The sequence below is a fragment of the Fukomys damarensis genome, unplaced genomic scaffold (assembly GCF_012274545.1).
Source record: "Fukomys damarensis isolate Sample0158 unplaced genomic scaffold, DMR_v1.0_HiC HiC_scaffold_24, whole genome shotgun sequence".
NCBI classification, from domain to species: Eukaryota; Metazoa; Chordata; class Mammalia; order Rodentia; family Bathyergidae; genus Fukomys; species Fukomys damarensis.
This window is the reverse complement of record NW_022900936.1, coordinates 63,906,670-63,923,240: the sequence shown is the minus strand read 5'-3', so window position 1 is coordinate 63,923,240 and position 16,571 is coordinate 63,906,670. Positions and strand designations below refer to the sequence as shown.

Genomic DNA, 16,571 nt, shown 5'->3' with positions numbered 1-16,571 from the left:
AGAGAGAGAGAGAGAGAGAGAGGAATCATGACATTGTAGGATCTAATATACTAAGGAGTCTACTGTTTGCCAGTAAAGCTCTATAATGTGAAATAATCTGTAACTTCGCTGAGGCACTAATTAAAATCCCTGTGGTAGCAGAGCACATGACTCAGAGTCCTACCATCCAGCATCTACATGTTCACCCAACTTTTCTATCTTTTCTTCTGACTCAGAGCCACTCATTTAGATTCTAAGGGAGTCACCTCACTTACATTTTTTAATTTTTTTTATAGTGAAGGGGAAATTATATGTTGTAGAGAAGTACATAGTTCAGGATGTTTGCAAAGAACTATTCCTTTTTGGAAACTGCGGGTGCCTTCAGTTCTGACTCTATGACCCTCCTAGGTGACCGGGAGAGATGTGTCCTGCTCTTTGACCAACACAAACTTCTGTGCTTCACGCTACTCCGATATCTGGATTGCTCTCGTTTTGGGGTGTAAGGTTGGTAATCATACCTCCTTGGGTGCCATTTATTTGTCACAAACAAAATGGATTTGAAGAGATAATTATAGAAATGTAGCAAGATATATTAATTAATAATGTCCCCAAAGAATCTTGGACTCAAAGGAGACCTTGTATAAATCTCAAAGCCGTGACCCTTTTTATTTCTCTACTTTTTATGTTTGCAGAGTCACTTTTCCAACCCTTTGGACTTATTCAGTCTTCCCCTGTGTTAGCCCATTTCCGGCCCTTGTGACAAAATACCTAAGAATAACTTAAAGGAAAAAAGTTTTATTTTGGCTCACAGTTTTGGAGGTTTCAGTCAATGTTTAATTGGCTCTGTGGTTTCTGGGTTGGTGGCAAGGAAGAAAGGTCATGGCAGAAGGGTGTGGTAAAGGAAAACGCCTCACCTTATGGCAGCCAGAAACAAGATAGTCTTCACAGCCCTGTCCCCGGTGACCTGCTTCATCCAGTTGGCCCCCACCTACTGAGTATCCAACATCTCCCAATAGTGCCATCAAATCGTGAATCCATCAGCAGTTACTCATGATCCAGTCACCTTCCAAAAGCCCCTCCTCTGAACACATGGGCCTTTGGAGGGATGTGTTAGATCCAAATGATAATATCCTTCAAATCATCTGGGTTTACCCACTGTATCTCCACAGTTTTGCAGTCCAGCTTTTAAGTTCATTTGGCAATATACTGTTCTGTGAGTCTCCTCTGCAAGGATCATTATGAGGAAATATTCTACCTGGCTTCATTTTGTCTCCAGGTGCCCTTACAAGTTTCTTGTCTCTTTCTTTAAGAATTGGGTCACAGATCCTGCTGCCTTTTGCACACCCCACTTTCTCTGGTTGGGAGAAGATCTGGCCCTAAGGCAGACAGCAACATGCACAGTGCCTTTGGAGTGTGTCCAAGTCCCTCAAAGTATCTTCCGTAGTGCCACAGATCTCCTGGCCTCAGACTCGTTTGTCTCCATGAGAGGAACAAACGTAAGGTCCTGTTTCCTGAAGGCAGGACACCAAGGGGGTGTCCTCAGAACAGACCCTCTCTCAGCAGATTTCCTGCTTAGAAGGACAGAGAACTGGCTCCAAGGGTGTAGGACAGGCCTATTACATGAGACTGCTGCTGAGTGCTGGGGTGGAGAGGCCTGGGCAACTGACTGTTAGAAGATTTTGTAGCAACGGTGACCTTTAAAGGTAACCTTCACTTACTGCACCACTAGGAAAATGTTGGAGGTGGTTACTTCTGAGGGACAGTCCGGGGATGGGCAGGCTGGGCCAGAGAAATAGTGCTTTTTCACTATGGGCATATATTACTTTGACCGAAATACTTTTTAAAAACGGGTCCAGGAAATGACCAGCTCTTGATCTCTTGTATCTTTCTAGAGGTGAGGGAAAAAAGCCTCAGAATGTAAAGAATTCTGACCCAGCCCCTTCCTCACGGACCACGGGCCTCCTTTAACTTCTTGGAGCCTTGATTCCCTCATTTGTGAAATAGGAACAATGATGAGTCCCACTCAGAGCTGTGCTGAGTTACAAAAGAGTCAAAGCACGTTAAGAGATTTCAGCCTCTCCCAGCCCAGAGCGGGAGCCCAGTTAGTAGATAAATAGTTAGATTCGTGTTTCAGTTGTTCTTCCATTGCCTCTGGACAAATCTGAGCAACCCAGTGCCTCTCCCAGGCCCCTGGAGCTCCTTGCCCTCCCCAGCCCCTGAACTAGCAACGCACCGTGTAACACACCTTGGTTGTCTTTTGTGTGCTCCTATCTGTACTTTGTATCACTGTACTATTGTTCAGGAGGATGAAGGAACAAAGGAGGAAGAGTACTGGTCCCTGCGTGGGCAGCGAGGGGCTTGTGAGAAGGGCACCAGTCTATACATGGAGTTCTGGGACCCCTGTCCGAGCCTGTCACCTCCCCTACCCTAACAGTGGGTCACACGTGACACCCTCAAACCAGAGCCACTGATGGGCAGCGGCTTTACTCACACCACTTCCCTTCTAGCGAGAGTTTAATGGAATTAAAACATTTTATTAGAAGCATATAGAAACATTTCAGATTCACAGTATTAACTTTATGCCCCTTTGACACAAGCCTCCTGATAGTATCCGTTACTCAAATGTCAGGCCCCCTGACCTCCTGACTGCTATGACCTCTGGTCATTGGGAATCTCAGGATGACCGAGTGCAGCCCTTTGGCGCCACGTGGGGCACTGGGCATTAGGAGTACCTGGGAGGCAGTTTTCCTGTGCTGACTTCTTTCCTCCTGGCTCACTGGTGCTTGAGAAATTGTCTCTAGGGCCACCCTGATGGGTGGATCCCTGTGGTTTCAGGGCCCTGGAAGAGTCCTCCTGATGCCTGGCCATCCTATCGTGATTCTCCTGACCACACCGTTCCCAGTCCCAGCTTAGTCTCCCAGCATCTTCACATCTGTGTTATAGACATGAGTGTGCCCGTACTTCCCGAAGGAAGCCTCCACATCAGACTGGGTACTGCAAACCCAGGACCATGACTTACTCTCTATCGTACCAGTTCCTCACCTCATCTGGTGTAGCATGCAGTTAGGCCAGTGTATGTTGAACCTACGTATTATTGATTAAACCTTTGATTTCTGTGTATATGCAGCTCCTTCTGGCAAAAACTCACAAAGTTGTGTTTTTCTCTCCTTAGCACAGGCAAAAGCAGTAGAACAGTTTATGTCCATGGGAAGAAGAGAGCACTGACCTTGTGGTGGTGCAGGCACTGTCACAAAGCAGGGAACACCTAGATGGAGCGACTGTGGCCTGGGCCTGCCTCTGCTCTTGCCTAGGCCCCAGCCTGCCTCTTTCCCACCCTCCATCTCCCCTAAGTCCAGCCACAGAGAGCCACGGCCAGCCCACAGAGCTTCTCTGTGAACTGGGACGGCCTCCCTCCCAGGCAGGCGCAGAACAGAGGGTGCCTTTGGGCAGATTAGAGCCTCTCCCAGCCCACTGGCACTGCCTGTGGTGACACGCAGACCACAGGTCACTGCCAGCTCCCTGTGCCCCTCAGCTCTGCACAGAACAAAACCACAGCAGCAGCAGGAGGTGCCCCTGCCTTCCCAGTGCCCATCACCCCTGGTGCGGAGTGCCATTCCCCGGTGGGAGCCTCTTCTTTGTCCCAGAAGAGTCTTGCATGATGGCTGACTTGCTGACGTCTGGTGAGCTAATTCTTAGTGAAGGTGAAGGCGAGGAAAGTAACATTTATCAAGGCCCAATTATGTATGAGATGTGATTGAAAACTATGGTGAATGTTAAAAAATTTTTTTTAATTTCTTACAGTAAAAGACATATGGCCATGAATCTTCCTCAAACTGTTCCCCAAACTTCAAACACACTCATCCCATCGTCCTTACCACTTTCTGAAGCAGCTCTGGCAGTCCTCTCTCATGAGTCTGTAGTTATGCCGTCACACCTGCCTCGATGTCCTGAATCGACTCAAAACACTCACCTTTCATGGTTCATTCTGACTTTGGAGAAGAACCAGAAGTCGCACAGGGCCAGACTCAGTGACTAAGGTGGATAAGGACACCCCTTTACATTTTTATTTGACATAAATTGCTGTAACGTTTGTTCAACTAGGTGTGATCAAAAACTTGGTGATGGCTTCACTTAAAATATCTATGACAATGAAAGACATTCATCTTCTCAAAATTCTCCCTTTCACTTTGAACATATTTATCCCCTTAGCATCACCCTCAATGTATCTTTTTGCTATGATAATGTTTTTAAGTGAAAACATTCACTGTGTATTTCAATCACTCCTTGTTCCAGGCGTGGCCCTGGTTTACAGATGGGGCCGTCGCTCCTCCCTGCTGCTCTTGGAGCTGTTCCCCCATTTCTGCCCTTGGTCCCTCTCCACTGCAGGGGCTGCTCCTGCTGTGTGGCGCCTACCTGGCTGGCCTGACAGACCATGTCAGTGCTCCTCCTGTGAACCAGTCCTTCACCATCATGGTTGGGGTCAACCTGCTGGTCCTGGCTGCTGGGCTGCTTTTTGTGGTCACCAGATACTTGCACTCCTGGCCCAACCTGGTCTTTGGACTCACAACTGGAGGCATCTTTGTTTGCACAACCACAGTCAACTGCTCCATCTTCATTCCCCAGGTACGCTCCAGGGAGGATTTTGCCTGGCCAGACTTCTTAGGCATTCTAGAGTTTTCACAGGGGCTGATACGTTTCTCATTTTGTTTTCTACTGCTGCCTTTCCATGCCATGTAGTGGACAGTGAACAGGAAGAAAGGATCCCCTGTTCTTCCTCTCTTCCAGGTATCCGTTCCCCGCAGGGAACCTCACGTAGATGTCTTTCCAGCCGCTGTCCTCTCTGCTTTACTCCTTCCAAATCTCCCCGCATCTCCGTAATGTTACTTCTTTGGCTCACCTGGGAGGGAGGAGCCTTTCTTTCGTTCCAGTTTGGGATCGCAGATTCACAAAGAAAAACCTGAAAATGTGTGATTTAAAATGCTTTTCCTGTCTTCTTATTAAAAGAAATGATAAAATGTTCCTCCTCTTTTTACAACAAGGAGAAATAAAAATGATTTTCATATTATGGGGATTAAGAAAAAGAAAATCAAATAGAGGAGGGAGAAGTAGAACTATCCAGAAGGTAGAGGAAGAGCGGGAGTTAGAAGGAAGGAGAAGGAATCCATAGGGTGAAAGGAAATTGGTGTGAAACTGTGCTTGCTGTGCCCAAGGGCCACTGAGCCACTCCTGCACAAGTAATGAAGTTGGCGCTGGGCACTTTTCCTCCTGGATCCTAGCAGCCCTTTCCCATTTGCCCTGTACCTTTCAACTGAGGCCGGGCAAGTACTTGAAGGAGCAGAACTTCGAAAGGGATAGATCTGTCTTTTCCTGGCTTCAGTTGCTGCCTTTGCCCGGACAAGCTCCCAGCTAACGGTGAGCTCCCTTCAGGGACACAGGGACAGGAGCCAGCGGTCTTAACCCACACCCCCATTTATGTAAGAAAACGGAGTCCAGACGTAGCTGGTACCAACCTGGTGGGCTAGGCATGCGAGTAGTTTTTGTTTGTGTTTGTGTTTTGAAATGCTGGGGGTAGAACCCAGTGGCACTCTACTGCCCTGCTGTACCCCTAGCTCCTTTTATTTTTTGAAACAGGGTCTTGTTAAGTTGACCAGGCTGAGCTCAAACTTCTGATTCTTCTTCTCATCTTCTCAAGGAGCCGTGGCCCCAGGCCGCGCAAAGTACTTTGTTATTTCCTGCCAGTTTCCCTTTTCTCCCCGCCCCCAGGCCTCTGTTCCCACACACACTGCAGCCTCCCCGGGACCATGAACTGCTCCTTCATGTGGGGTGAGCCTGGCACTTCCGCCTTGGCCATGGAGGTTGCTGTGTGTTGATGTGTGGGAAGAGGACGGTGCTGGCACAGAGCTGGCGTGGGCCCTTTACACTTCTTCCTGTTCAGAGATTCTTATTAAAGTGTTCAGCAGACTAAACAAACAGCAAAACATCAGCAGCATTAGAATCCCAGGATGGGTCTTGCATCTGTGTCAGGAACCAGGGGCATTTTTGCTGGCTCTTAGTGTCATAAGAACTAGATTGACGATGGGCATGGTGGTTGCGTGCCTGTGACTCTAGCACTCAGAGGCTGAGTCAAGAGGGTCCCCAGCTGGAGCCCACCCTGGGCAACTTAGTGACTTAGCAAAATCCTGCCTCAAAATAAGAAAAAATAAAAAGGGCTTGGGATGTATCTCAGTGCAGAGGCTCTGGATCCAATCCCTAGTTCTGAAAAAAAATTAGATTGAAGGAAACTGGTGACAGCTGAGTCTACAGCAAACTCAGGCTCTGAAAAGCAAGGGCTGTTCCCTGGGAGGAAGGAGAAATGGAGGAAAAAATGAATTCTCCTCTTAGGCCCTGTGGTCAACATTATCGACTGGCGAACCTTGTTGCCAGCAACTCCTTTTTACCTTGCTTATCTCCTGCTGTTTAGCCCAAAAGAGCTAAACATTTGCTTTGCCTACCTCCGTATAGCTAAAGGTGTCCTGTGACACTGTTTGGAGTGCTGGAGTTTTTCTGAGAGGTCTCTGAGAAAGCTTTTACTTTCCTGGGGGGAAAAAGTGGTAAGCATGACTGGCATGCTCCTTTTATCTTCTTTCTGCCTTGGACATATGTGATATGTGGAGGAATGGCAGCCATTTTGTGACCATGAGGGAAAAACTAATATTATACTAGGAAAATATAGCTCTTCCCATGTAATACCTCCATCTGAAAGTATCGAGAACAGCTTCCTCCAGAAAGTGGCCCTGGCCTGTTTCCTCTCCACCCTTGCCTCACCATTGCCCCCTTGCAGCACAAGCCCAGGCACCCCGGCTTTGGGTCCTCTACCTCTAGGACCCAAATGGCATCTCAGTGCACCCTCTTCTGCCAGCCACACTGCAGGGGGACTCACAGTTCACAGTCTGACTTTGGGGTTGTAACTGAGCAGCAGTTCTTTGTTTGTGGAAGTAGCAGGGGAAGGATTCCAGGCACAGGAAGTGCGCACGTGGACAGCGCTGCCTTCTTCCCTTCTCCCTGCTGCACTCCCCCTTTCCTCCTGGCTCTCGCGAGCTTCCTTCCTCTTACTTTAGCTCTCTTCTTATATCTTCTCTCTCATGCTTTTTCTCATGATGTAGAATGAAAAAGTGTAATCTCCTGTATTTTACATCTAGGAAGTACATTTTTTGTTTGTTTGTTTGTTTGCTTGCTGGAGGTGGTACTGGGGATGGAATCCAGGGCCTTCACACTGAGCTACATGCCTAGCCATTTTTTAAAATTTTTAAAAAATGTTGACACAAGTTTCACTAAGTTGCCCAAGGTGGGCTCAAATGTGTGATCCTCTTGCTGAGGTAGGGGGAATAAATGTCACCCCCAATCTGTTGGGTGTCAGACACTCTGAGTTCATCATTTTCCCCAAAGTTGAAGAATGAATTCTAAGGAGGTTAAGAACAGGAAAATTTTATTGAGAATTAGCTCCCGAGAGACAAGAGGGGACCTGAAACTGGGTTGCCCACTTCTCAAAGGAAGTTTAATAGAACGGAATCACAAGGTGCGTACAACTTCGGTCAAAACTGTGATTGACCAATAAGATTGCAAGAAAAGCTGCTTAGGTAATATCGATCCAATGGGGGATCGGGTCATGTAGCAAGTGTACACGGAAAGAGCAAGGACCTTTTTAGGCAGGGATGGACGGAGGGTCCTGATCATCCACCTGGGTGATGTCTGTCTAGACTTTATTGGACCAATCATAGTATATGACTTATCTGTTGGGAAAGCACGTGGGCCTGGTCTTTCTGTCTTTACCTTCAGGCCTGGCCTTCAACAGAAGTGGCTCCAGCCACAGTTGTAATGTGCTTTCATCCTCTGCACCGACTCTCACAAGGTCCCAGCCCTGTCTGACTGCCTATATTTCCACCTAACTTAGCCATCCATACTTCTGCCTCAGCCTCCCAGAGTGCAGTTCTTTCTTAAAATACAATAATTATGGGGTTTGTCCCTCTTTGGCTCAGAGGTCTTCCGTAGAATTCTTCTGAGACTTGTATCTCCTGGACAATAACAAAGCTGAGTAAATTTGGAAATGAATATAGGAGAGCTGCAGGGCAGATAGGGTAGTGATTCGCAACAAGGTGGGTTCCTTGGCCCCTGAACTTTCAGACTGCTGATGGGGCTTGATGAGAGCAAAGGTCCAGATACCCCAAATGGCCTCTAGGCGGCGCCAGAGAGCTGGATGAAATGAACACAATGAGGCAGAGGACAGAGGAGCCTTCCAGGCCTTACTCAGGAAATGCCAAAGTGTTTATGCCAAGTGCTGAGGTCATCACCAGCAATCAGCCCGCCTCTGCCTTTGTGACTTCAGTTCGACCCACCCGACTCCACCTCTCCCTCTGAGAGTCAGGCAGGTCCTGAGGTAGGACAGGGTTTCCCCCTTGGTGCCCCAGGGGTCTCTTCTGCCCCTCCATGAGGAGGACCCTTGGGACTTTCTATTCTGCTTTCTAGATGTCTGTCTGTGTCCCAACAGCCCTATGAGACCGCGGAGCTTTTTAAAGAAAAGCTTCCTTCACGGACTCACATTTGCCTCTGCCCGTCTCTCAGTAGCTGGGTGCAGGCAATGAAAGACGTGGCCCCACCTGCGGTCTGGGCGATCAGACACGAAAGGCATTAAAAGCCTGTGCCAGGTGCTTTGGTCGCCTGGCCCCAACCTCCCTAGGAAAGGGCAGCAAATGGGGCATCTAGGGTCAGTCTTAAGGAGAAGTAAGAGTTCACTGAGCAGACGAGGAAGGACAGTGGGTGGCATTTCAGGCGGGACTGTGCCACAACCTGGGGAGAGGTGGGAGAGTGCGCTGCACGTGTGGGGAACACCAGTCTTTGCTGATTTGAAGCACAAATAGAAACCAGCGGAGAGGGAGGAGGTGACAGAACCAAGCATGCCTGGGTGTGACCTGTTAAAGACTTGATTTTCACCCCACTGTAGAAGCTTCCTGTTACTGTAACAAATGACCACAAGCTTAGTGGCTTTAAACAATACCATTTTTACAATGTTGGGGGCCAGGGATCCAAAGTGAATCTTATCTGGCTAAAATAGATCATGTCAGTAGGTCTGTGTTCGCTGTGGAGACCCTAGAGGGAATTGTTTCCTTGGATTTCCAGGCACTAGAGGCCACGTGCATTCCTTGGTTCACCAGCCCTTCCTCCCCTTCTGAGCTAGCAGCATGGCATCTACAAATCTCCCTCAGTCTCTCTTCCTCTCTTTCTCCCACCATCACATCTCCTCTTCTGAGCCCCGCCTCCCTCTTATCAGGACTCTTCGATGACGCTGGGCCTACCTGCAGGACTCAGTCCCTCTCCCAGTCCTCAGTCACATGTACAAGGAAGTGTCAGAGAGTGGAGGGCCCCAGCCTGGCCTAGCACAGGCCACACAGGCTCCTGATGCCATGAAGATGTATGCTGAGGACCCCAGAAGCCTCGAGTGAGAGTATGGGACTGAGTCTGGGTTGGGATCTGGAGTCCTGCATGGGATTCATAAAGTTTGGCTCTGCTGCATTGTCTGAGTTTCGCTAATGATTGAGCAAGGAAGTCCCATGTTTTCTCTGATGCCACCCACAGATGCCTCAGCATTATTTTCCTAACCTGCCAGAGTCCCCAGCATCCCTCCCTGGATTCCTGAGGGAAAGAGAAGCTGAAACCACTGTGGTTCCTGTCACCCATATCACAGGTGTGCACCAAGTGGACAGCCCGTCGCAGAGGCCCAGAGCAGACCTGTTTGCGCCAGCTCTGCCCCAGTTGGGGGGAACCAGCATGTACCTCCACGATTGTGTTGAGGCCAGTTGCTGCTGCCCAGGAGCTTCAGTGCTCACAGGCCGTGTCCCCAGCAGTTGTTACAGATGTGCGTCTGCCGCTGGCTCTCTGGGTGGGCTTAGTCGAGTCACCCTCCTTCTACCTGACTCTTTCCTCATGTGTCAAAGAAAAAAACTATGGTCACATGTCAGACATCTGCGGTCTTCTGTCTGCTGAGTCTTAAGTGTGGATTTGGATTAGAAGCCACCAAGAGGGAACTGGGTCTTCAATAGCAGGAGACACATCTCGGTTCAGCACTTGCAAAATCAGTGAGAACAGTCCATGCGCCTAGAAAGGCTTTCATGGTATTTCAAATGTTTCCCCTAGTGACTGCTCCAGAACTCTGGCTCTCGAATTATACTCAGTTCTAGCTTCTTTTATCACTCTGCAGTGGCAGAGAAGGCTGTTCCATCTACCCCATCAGTTCTCTGGCAATTTTCAAACCTACATGACCTTAACATTCTCTGTGCTTTCTGTCCTTACCGCCTCTGAGCCCCCAGAGCAAAGTGCATTTGAAGGAGAGACTGGCTGTGCTCATGTGCACCTGTGACGGTGCCATTCCTGGGTGCTCATGGGAAAGAGAGGGAATGTATTTCTGGGCGTGTAATGAAATAAATAACATATGTTCTTTTTTTTCTAACAGCTGAAGCAATGGAAGGCATTTGAAGGGGAAAACCAAACAATCCGACGCATGGCCAGATATTTCAGCACTCCCAGCAAGAGCTTCTGTCCGCAGTTTGGGGAGGAGCAGAACTGCCATGCACGTGGCGAGAAGAGCTCCTTGGAGAGGCTGCTCACAGAGGTGAACCACACCTTCCCTGGCGGGCTCCCTGGAAGGAGCCGCAGGTTGCCCTCAACACCGTCATTGCCGGCATTCCCCTCCCCTGCTCTCCCACATCCTCACACTTCCCAGAGGAGCAAGCAAGTCCACACTCCACACTGACTACCATCCACCTCACACAATCAGTGAACAGACGAGCTCCCAGTTCCAGTGGCGGGAATGGGTGTTGATCCAAGAAACAAGCATCAGTGTGGCGAGGTTTATCAAGGAAAGAAACGAGGGTGGAAAATCAGAATAACAGGTATGAGGGGACCAGGGAACCAATCTATAGCAGTCAGAGAAGATAGCTGGACAAAAGTTGAAGGGTAAGTACAAATTGGCCAGGCAGAGGGTACAGGGAAAAGCATTCCTAGCAGAGGGAACAGCATGGAAAGGCCCTGAGTTGTAGTGGAGGCTAGCATCTTTGTGATTCATTCGTTCTTTACAGAGAGAGAGCAATGCCCTCAAGTTCAAGATTCTATGGGGCCCTACTGTCTCTTCTCCAGGTACCAACAGGAGATCTCAATTATCCATCAACCCAGAAAGTCCAGATGGTTCTGCAGGTGGGGAAGGGAACTGAACATTACCACACCCAGCAGGCCCAGGCAGCCCAGCCCTTCCTTCTTCTGTAAGCCAGAGTTGGCTGCTGTCCCAGAAAAGCGTAGCGTGGGCTTGAGGCAGCACGTGGACACATTGAGGGCCACATTCCTCAGGAGGAAGGCACAGGGCCCAGAGTATTAGTCAGTATTTTGACACTACTAAAGCACATTCCGTATTTTGTTCAGGTGCTGAGCAGGTGCTGTTTGGGAAATTGAACATTTTGGTAGTGGGACTGCCCCTAGGGTGTGATCAGTCCTCATGAGACGAGGTGTCAGGGGACACCTGCGGTCAACCACCAATGAGGCTGAGTCTGCTAGGCACCCATGGACCCTGGCCTCTGGGCTCTACCCATATTTGGGCTCCGGACCATTTTGGCCCATCTGAGTACTTCGTGTCCATTTCTTTACTATCAAGTAAACACTCAGGGCATCATTTCAAAGCCAGACTTCTCCCCACCTGCAGAGGAGTGGCCTTGCCCTTGATGCTCTGTATTCCCCCACCCTCAGCTACACAGAAGGCCAGAGACTTGGCTGGAACAGCCAACATGGTTTTCAGTTAGTCAGCTCACACCGGAACAGCCAAGCGGACTGAGTCTTTAGCCTTATGGTACCATGTGGCATATTTTGTGTATTTCTGCCACACTACTCTGTTTCCTACGCAGTGGCTGTGTCTGCTCTATGCAAACAAACGCCTTAAGTCTGAGAGGAAGAACTCTAAGGCGTACAGAGGCAGAGGTGGGAAGACGTGACCTCCCCAGTACCTGCTACCCTGGAGCACTTTTCCCAGACCAGGCCTGAGAATAGCAGCCCATCCCCAGTGTCTGTGCCCTGGCATCCGCCCCTGCCTCTTAGATAAGCACAAACCTGTCCTCCCCTGCTATGTGCGTGAGTCCTGACTCCAGCCTCCTGGTTTACCTTTCCCTGCTCTGCAGCCCCCTCTGCTCCCTAGTGCTTTCCTTTTTCCTATTACTTGGACAGGATATCGTGTTGCTCTCTCCCCTCTTTCCCTCTTGGCCAGGGGTCCCCCAGAATCTGTTAGAGGCAGTGCGTTACTGGCTACCCTGTGTGCTGGCAACAACCAGAACCTTCCATATTCTGCAGCACAGGAAGCTGGCCTGCAACTTTTATTCCTGGCACCAGAGAACAGAGAAGGTAGGTCTACTTCTGCTTGGGCCCTGCACCCTCTGGTGGACTGTGGACCTTACCTTCTCCGTGTGCCAAGAGTAACCATTAATAAGCTCATTTCCCACCAGCTGCCAGGTCGGTTTGGGTCTCACAGTGGTGGTGCCTCATACCGCACCTCTAATTAGTATCAGCCCTGGTGAACACAGAGTCCCACTTCCTTTTCAGGAAAAAGGGAAATTTACTGTTTATGTTAATCTTCTAAATCTGGCCCTGGGCAGCTTTAGATGTTTCATTTGCTGGGAGAAGAGTATTCTTCCCAGCAGAAGGCTTTTACTATTTTCCAATACTCAAAGGAATTTGTGGCTAAGGCGCAAAAAGGCATCATCCAGATTTCACCCAAGGGAGAGTTGTCATCAGCTAATGGCTTTTTCTTGACTCAGTGAGGCAGTAGTGGCCTCTGAGGCATAGTAGGCTTCAGGAGCAGGGGCTAGTGGAGGAGGGAAGAGCGTGGGGCCCCCTGTGCAGCCATCACAGTCACCCTGAGAGATTCTCAGAGGGAGTGGGAGACACATCCCAGACACTAGCAGCACACAGCACATCCCAGGCACCAGGCAGAGCCAGATGTTGCCCTGTTACTCATCCTCTCTGCTCCTGGTGGACCTTTGATCGTCTGCACTCACCAGGAAATACCCAGATCTTACTTACTGCTCTGCTGTCAGGACAGGAAGTCAGGGTAGGCAGGTGCTCAGCTGAAAGTCCCTTCCGCTGAGTCACCAGTCCCTCATTGCCCCTGGCCTTTCTCCTGCTGGTAAGGAAGTAGACTAGACCAGAGTGAAATGGGGAGGATGTAACCTAGCAGAAACACCTTTTCTGCTTACCCATGGGAGCAGTGGGTCTGCCTGCCATCCCTGCCTGATTATGGGTCTGTTTCCATTCAGTTACCGCTCCCTTACAGGATCATTTCTGAGCAACTCTTCCATGTAAACTTGAGAAGTAACCACAGCTTGGGCAACTTATATTAGTTATCCTAAACAAAGGAACTTCCTTTTGTTTCTAGGGCATGGTAGATGGCCGTCTAAATGCTCATCCTTAGCCTCTTACCCAACAAAAAAGTGACATGTGGTTATCAGACAGCCCTTCCTAGAACACAGTCCTTCTCCAAACTCTTGATCCGGTGCCATCTGCCCCAAGACCATCTGTTCCCCAGGAAGACCTCAGGCTTGCTCCTCTGCCTTTGAGCATTGGGACTTCCAAGGACAGACAGACAGACAGACAGTCTGAGGTGTGCAACCCACTGCCACACCACAGCAGATATCCCGGGTCCAGCCATGCCTTGCACACCCACCGCCGATACTCCTGCTCCCACTTCCTGCCCCCACAGCCTTGCAGCTAGGATGGGCACACCTCTGCAGCTGTCACCTGCCAGTTGTCCTGGTCACAGCCTGTTTATCCGCTGACACCCGTGCAGCAGGTGGGCAGCTCAGCTGCAGAACTGCCCCAACCTCATTCACCTCGTGGGCTCCATTCTACAGCGATTGGCCCAATATTTTTGTTTGTGTGTCTAAAGTTCCTACAGTAATTATGGTGTGCATACTTTGTCAGGAGATACTGACAATTGACATTGCCAGATGGTAGCTTTGGCTTTTCGCCCCCAGAGGCCCGGCTGGGGGAGGCGATGACACAAACCCAAGATTCTCATTGGCCCCTCCTGGCTCCAGTCTGATTTGTTTGGATCAGGAATCTCCAGCCTTCTCCCTGTTTTGCCATTCTCTAGACTGTTTAGCAAGAGGAAAAATATTTGTTTCCCCACTTGTTTGTCCCCTAGAGACGTGCTTCAGATTCTTCTGTAGTTTGCAGAAGTATGAGCACCCTGCAGTAGACTTTCCCAAATGCTGCCCAGGCTGGTGTCTTGCAGAGTGATCCAGTCCTGTCAGCTCTAGGGGAGGCAACAGGATGCCGCAGCCCCCAGCAGCAGCTAGGGGGCCTCCTCCCTCCCGCAGCGAGGTGGAAGGGGAAGATGGAGAGCATAGCAACCATATTAGGCACCACATGTCATCTATGCTAAGTGCTTTGTGTATCTCTACCCTTTTCATCGACTGCCTCAGGGCCCAAGGTCACCAGCACGTGTGGAGAAGAACTAGGATTTAAACCAACATCTTGCAGTGCCACACTTGACCACCACGAGAGGCAGTGTGGAACTCTTAGCATCTTTTATGGACAGATTTGCTTTTATTTTACAGAAAATTGCTGTGATTGAAAGCCTGCAGGAGCAGGTAAACAATGCCAAAGAAAAGCTTGTGAGGCTGATGTCTGCTGAGTGTGCCTGTGATTCCCTGGAATGGGCTGTCCCACCTACTTCCTACCAGGGCGAGGATGTCCCAGCTGTAGCCTCCGCCCATGGCCTGGTGCCGGGACCCTCAGAGTGCCCCTCTGCTCCACAGAAAGACCCTGATACAGCTGCCCAGGACTCCCGTTGCACCTCTGGGCCCTCTGCATGCATGCAAAGCCCCCAGGCCCCTGGAAGGAACACCAGCCCCTCCCCAGGCCTGAAGAAGACACCTGACTTGAGAGACTTCTCTGATCACCTAGACCTGACTAATAGCCAGAAGCCACAGGCTGAGCAGAGTTCACAAAGAGGAGACCAGGGACCCATGGCCCCCAGCAAGAGTCTTGTCCCAGGCAGAGGGGCCTCAGATCCACAGAGACAGAGGCAGAGCTCAGAAGAGCCCCCAGAGAGGCTCCCTAGGGTCAGTTCCGTGGTCAGGGAAAAACTTCAGGAAGTCATACAAGAGCTGGGCCTGGGCCCTGGGGCTCCACTTCCCAATTTTCTGTCTTGTCCCCAGCAGCCCTGGAAGGGCAGTGCTGCCCACAGCCCACAGAAGATGCCAGTCTCCAAGGAGCTGGGCTCCAGCCCATACATGGTGAGGAGGAGGCGGGCGACTCAGCGGGCTCGCTCACACTTTCCTGGCTCTGTGCCCTTCTACGTGGGGCATCGGGCAGATCAGACTCTTTCTGGAACACACAGTGGGCTGAATGCACAGAGTGGGGACAGCCCAGGGCTGGGTCACCAAACCGCTGATTGTAAGGCACAAAGGCCCTCTCCCAGGAAGCCTTTGCTTCTCCCAGAACCTCAAGAGAAGTTGGGCTCCTCAGTGGGCAGCAAGCAAGACCAGGCTGAGCCCCAGGGGGCCAGGGCTGGTAGTGCAGCCTTTCTTCGCCAGCCTTCAGCTGCTCCCTGGGCACAGAGTCCCACTGCCCCATGCCCAGCCACCTCGCCAGACCTGCCTGAGCAGCAGCAGCAGCTTCAGCCCCCAGGGCCCCCTGGCCACCCCTCCCTGTCTTCTCAGTGTAACTACCTCGACACTGAGTCCAGCAGCTCAGATGAGCCCTTCTGCCGCTGCCACAGGCCCTACTGTGAATTCTGCTTCCAGAGCTCCTCGGACTCCCACGACAGTAGCACATCAGACACTGACCCTGAACCTGCTATGCGACCCACCTCCTGGGACAAGCTGTGTGCTGGCTCCAAGCCCATTGTGAACTTCAAAGATGACTTGAAACCCACCCTGGTGTGAAAAGCAGCAGGCTCGATCTGGCTGAGGACGTCAGTCCAGGCTGAGCTGAAGCAAGGCCTTTGGGAGGACGGCAAAGGTCTGGTCGCTGGGGAACCCACAGGGCCCTGCACTTGACCAGCTCTGACCACGTTCCAGCTGTGCTCACTGTGTAACTCTGAGCACTTCCCCAGTTATAAAAAGCGGGGTATTGCCTGTCTCGCTACTACCTCATAGCATTACTGTCAGTGAATCCAGTTGAGTGACTATAAAAAATACTGACTCCTTGAATTAAAGGTGCTAAATGAGCATACAGAGTTTTCTTTCTAGGTCAGGATGCATCCTCCAAGACTTAATGTATACCAGTGGATGGACAGATGGACAGAACGATGGAGGATGAACAGGAGATTTCTGCAGAACCTAAACTGTGGGCTGTGACCCGTGAAGCTGGCCTTCTGGTGGGCAGACCTCCCAGGAACACAGATCTCTTACATTCATGGTCCTACCACTTCTAGAATGGGTGATCTTTTTCTACTGATATTATAAACAGTGTCATGCCTGTGCTCCAGCTTCGGCCAGCTCCCCTGCCCCCGCCTGCCTCACTATCCCCTGAGACAGTCGGATCCTTTGTGCCCAACCCTATTCAGACCTCTCCTGTGC

General features: G+C 50.4%; 1 protein-coding gene across 2 annotated transcripts in view; it reads left to right on the top strand.

Moving 5' to 3' along the window:
• Positions 1-16,324, top strand: part of Gpr156 (G protein-coupled receptor 156) — a 98,904-nt gene extending 82,580 nt beyond the window's left edge. Inside the window, exons 7-11 of one of the 2 annotated variants that reach the window (XM_033755916.1) lie at positions 388-483; positions 4,366-4,602; positions 4,717-4,764; positions 10,463-10,621; positions 14,604-16,324. In XM_033755916.1, the coding sequence (XP_033611807.1) occupies positions 388-483; positions 4,366-4,602; positions 4,717-4,764; positions 10,463-10,621; positions 14,604-15,935 (1,872 nt within the window). In that variant the 3' untranslated portion in view covers positions 15,936-16,324. The remainder of the gene's footprint in view (positions 1-387; positions 484-4,365; positions 4,603-4,716; positions 4,765-10,462; positions 10,622-14,603) is intronic. The other variant, XM_033755917.1, reaches the window with a different exon arrangement.
• The last annotated feature ends 247 nt before the right edge of the window (positions 16,325-16,571 follow it).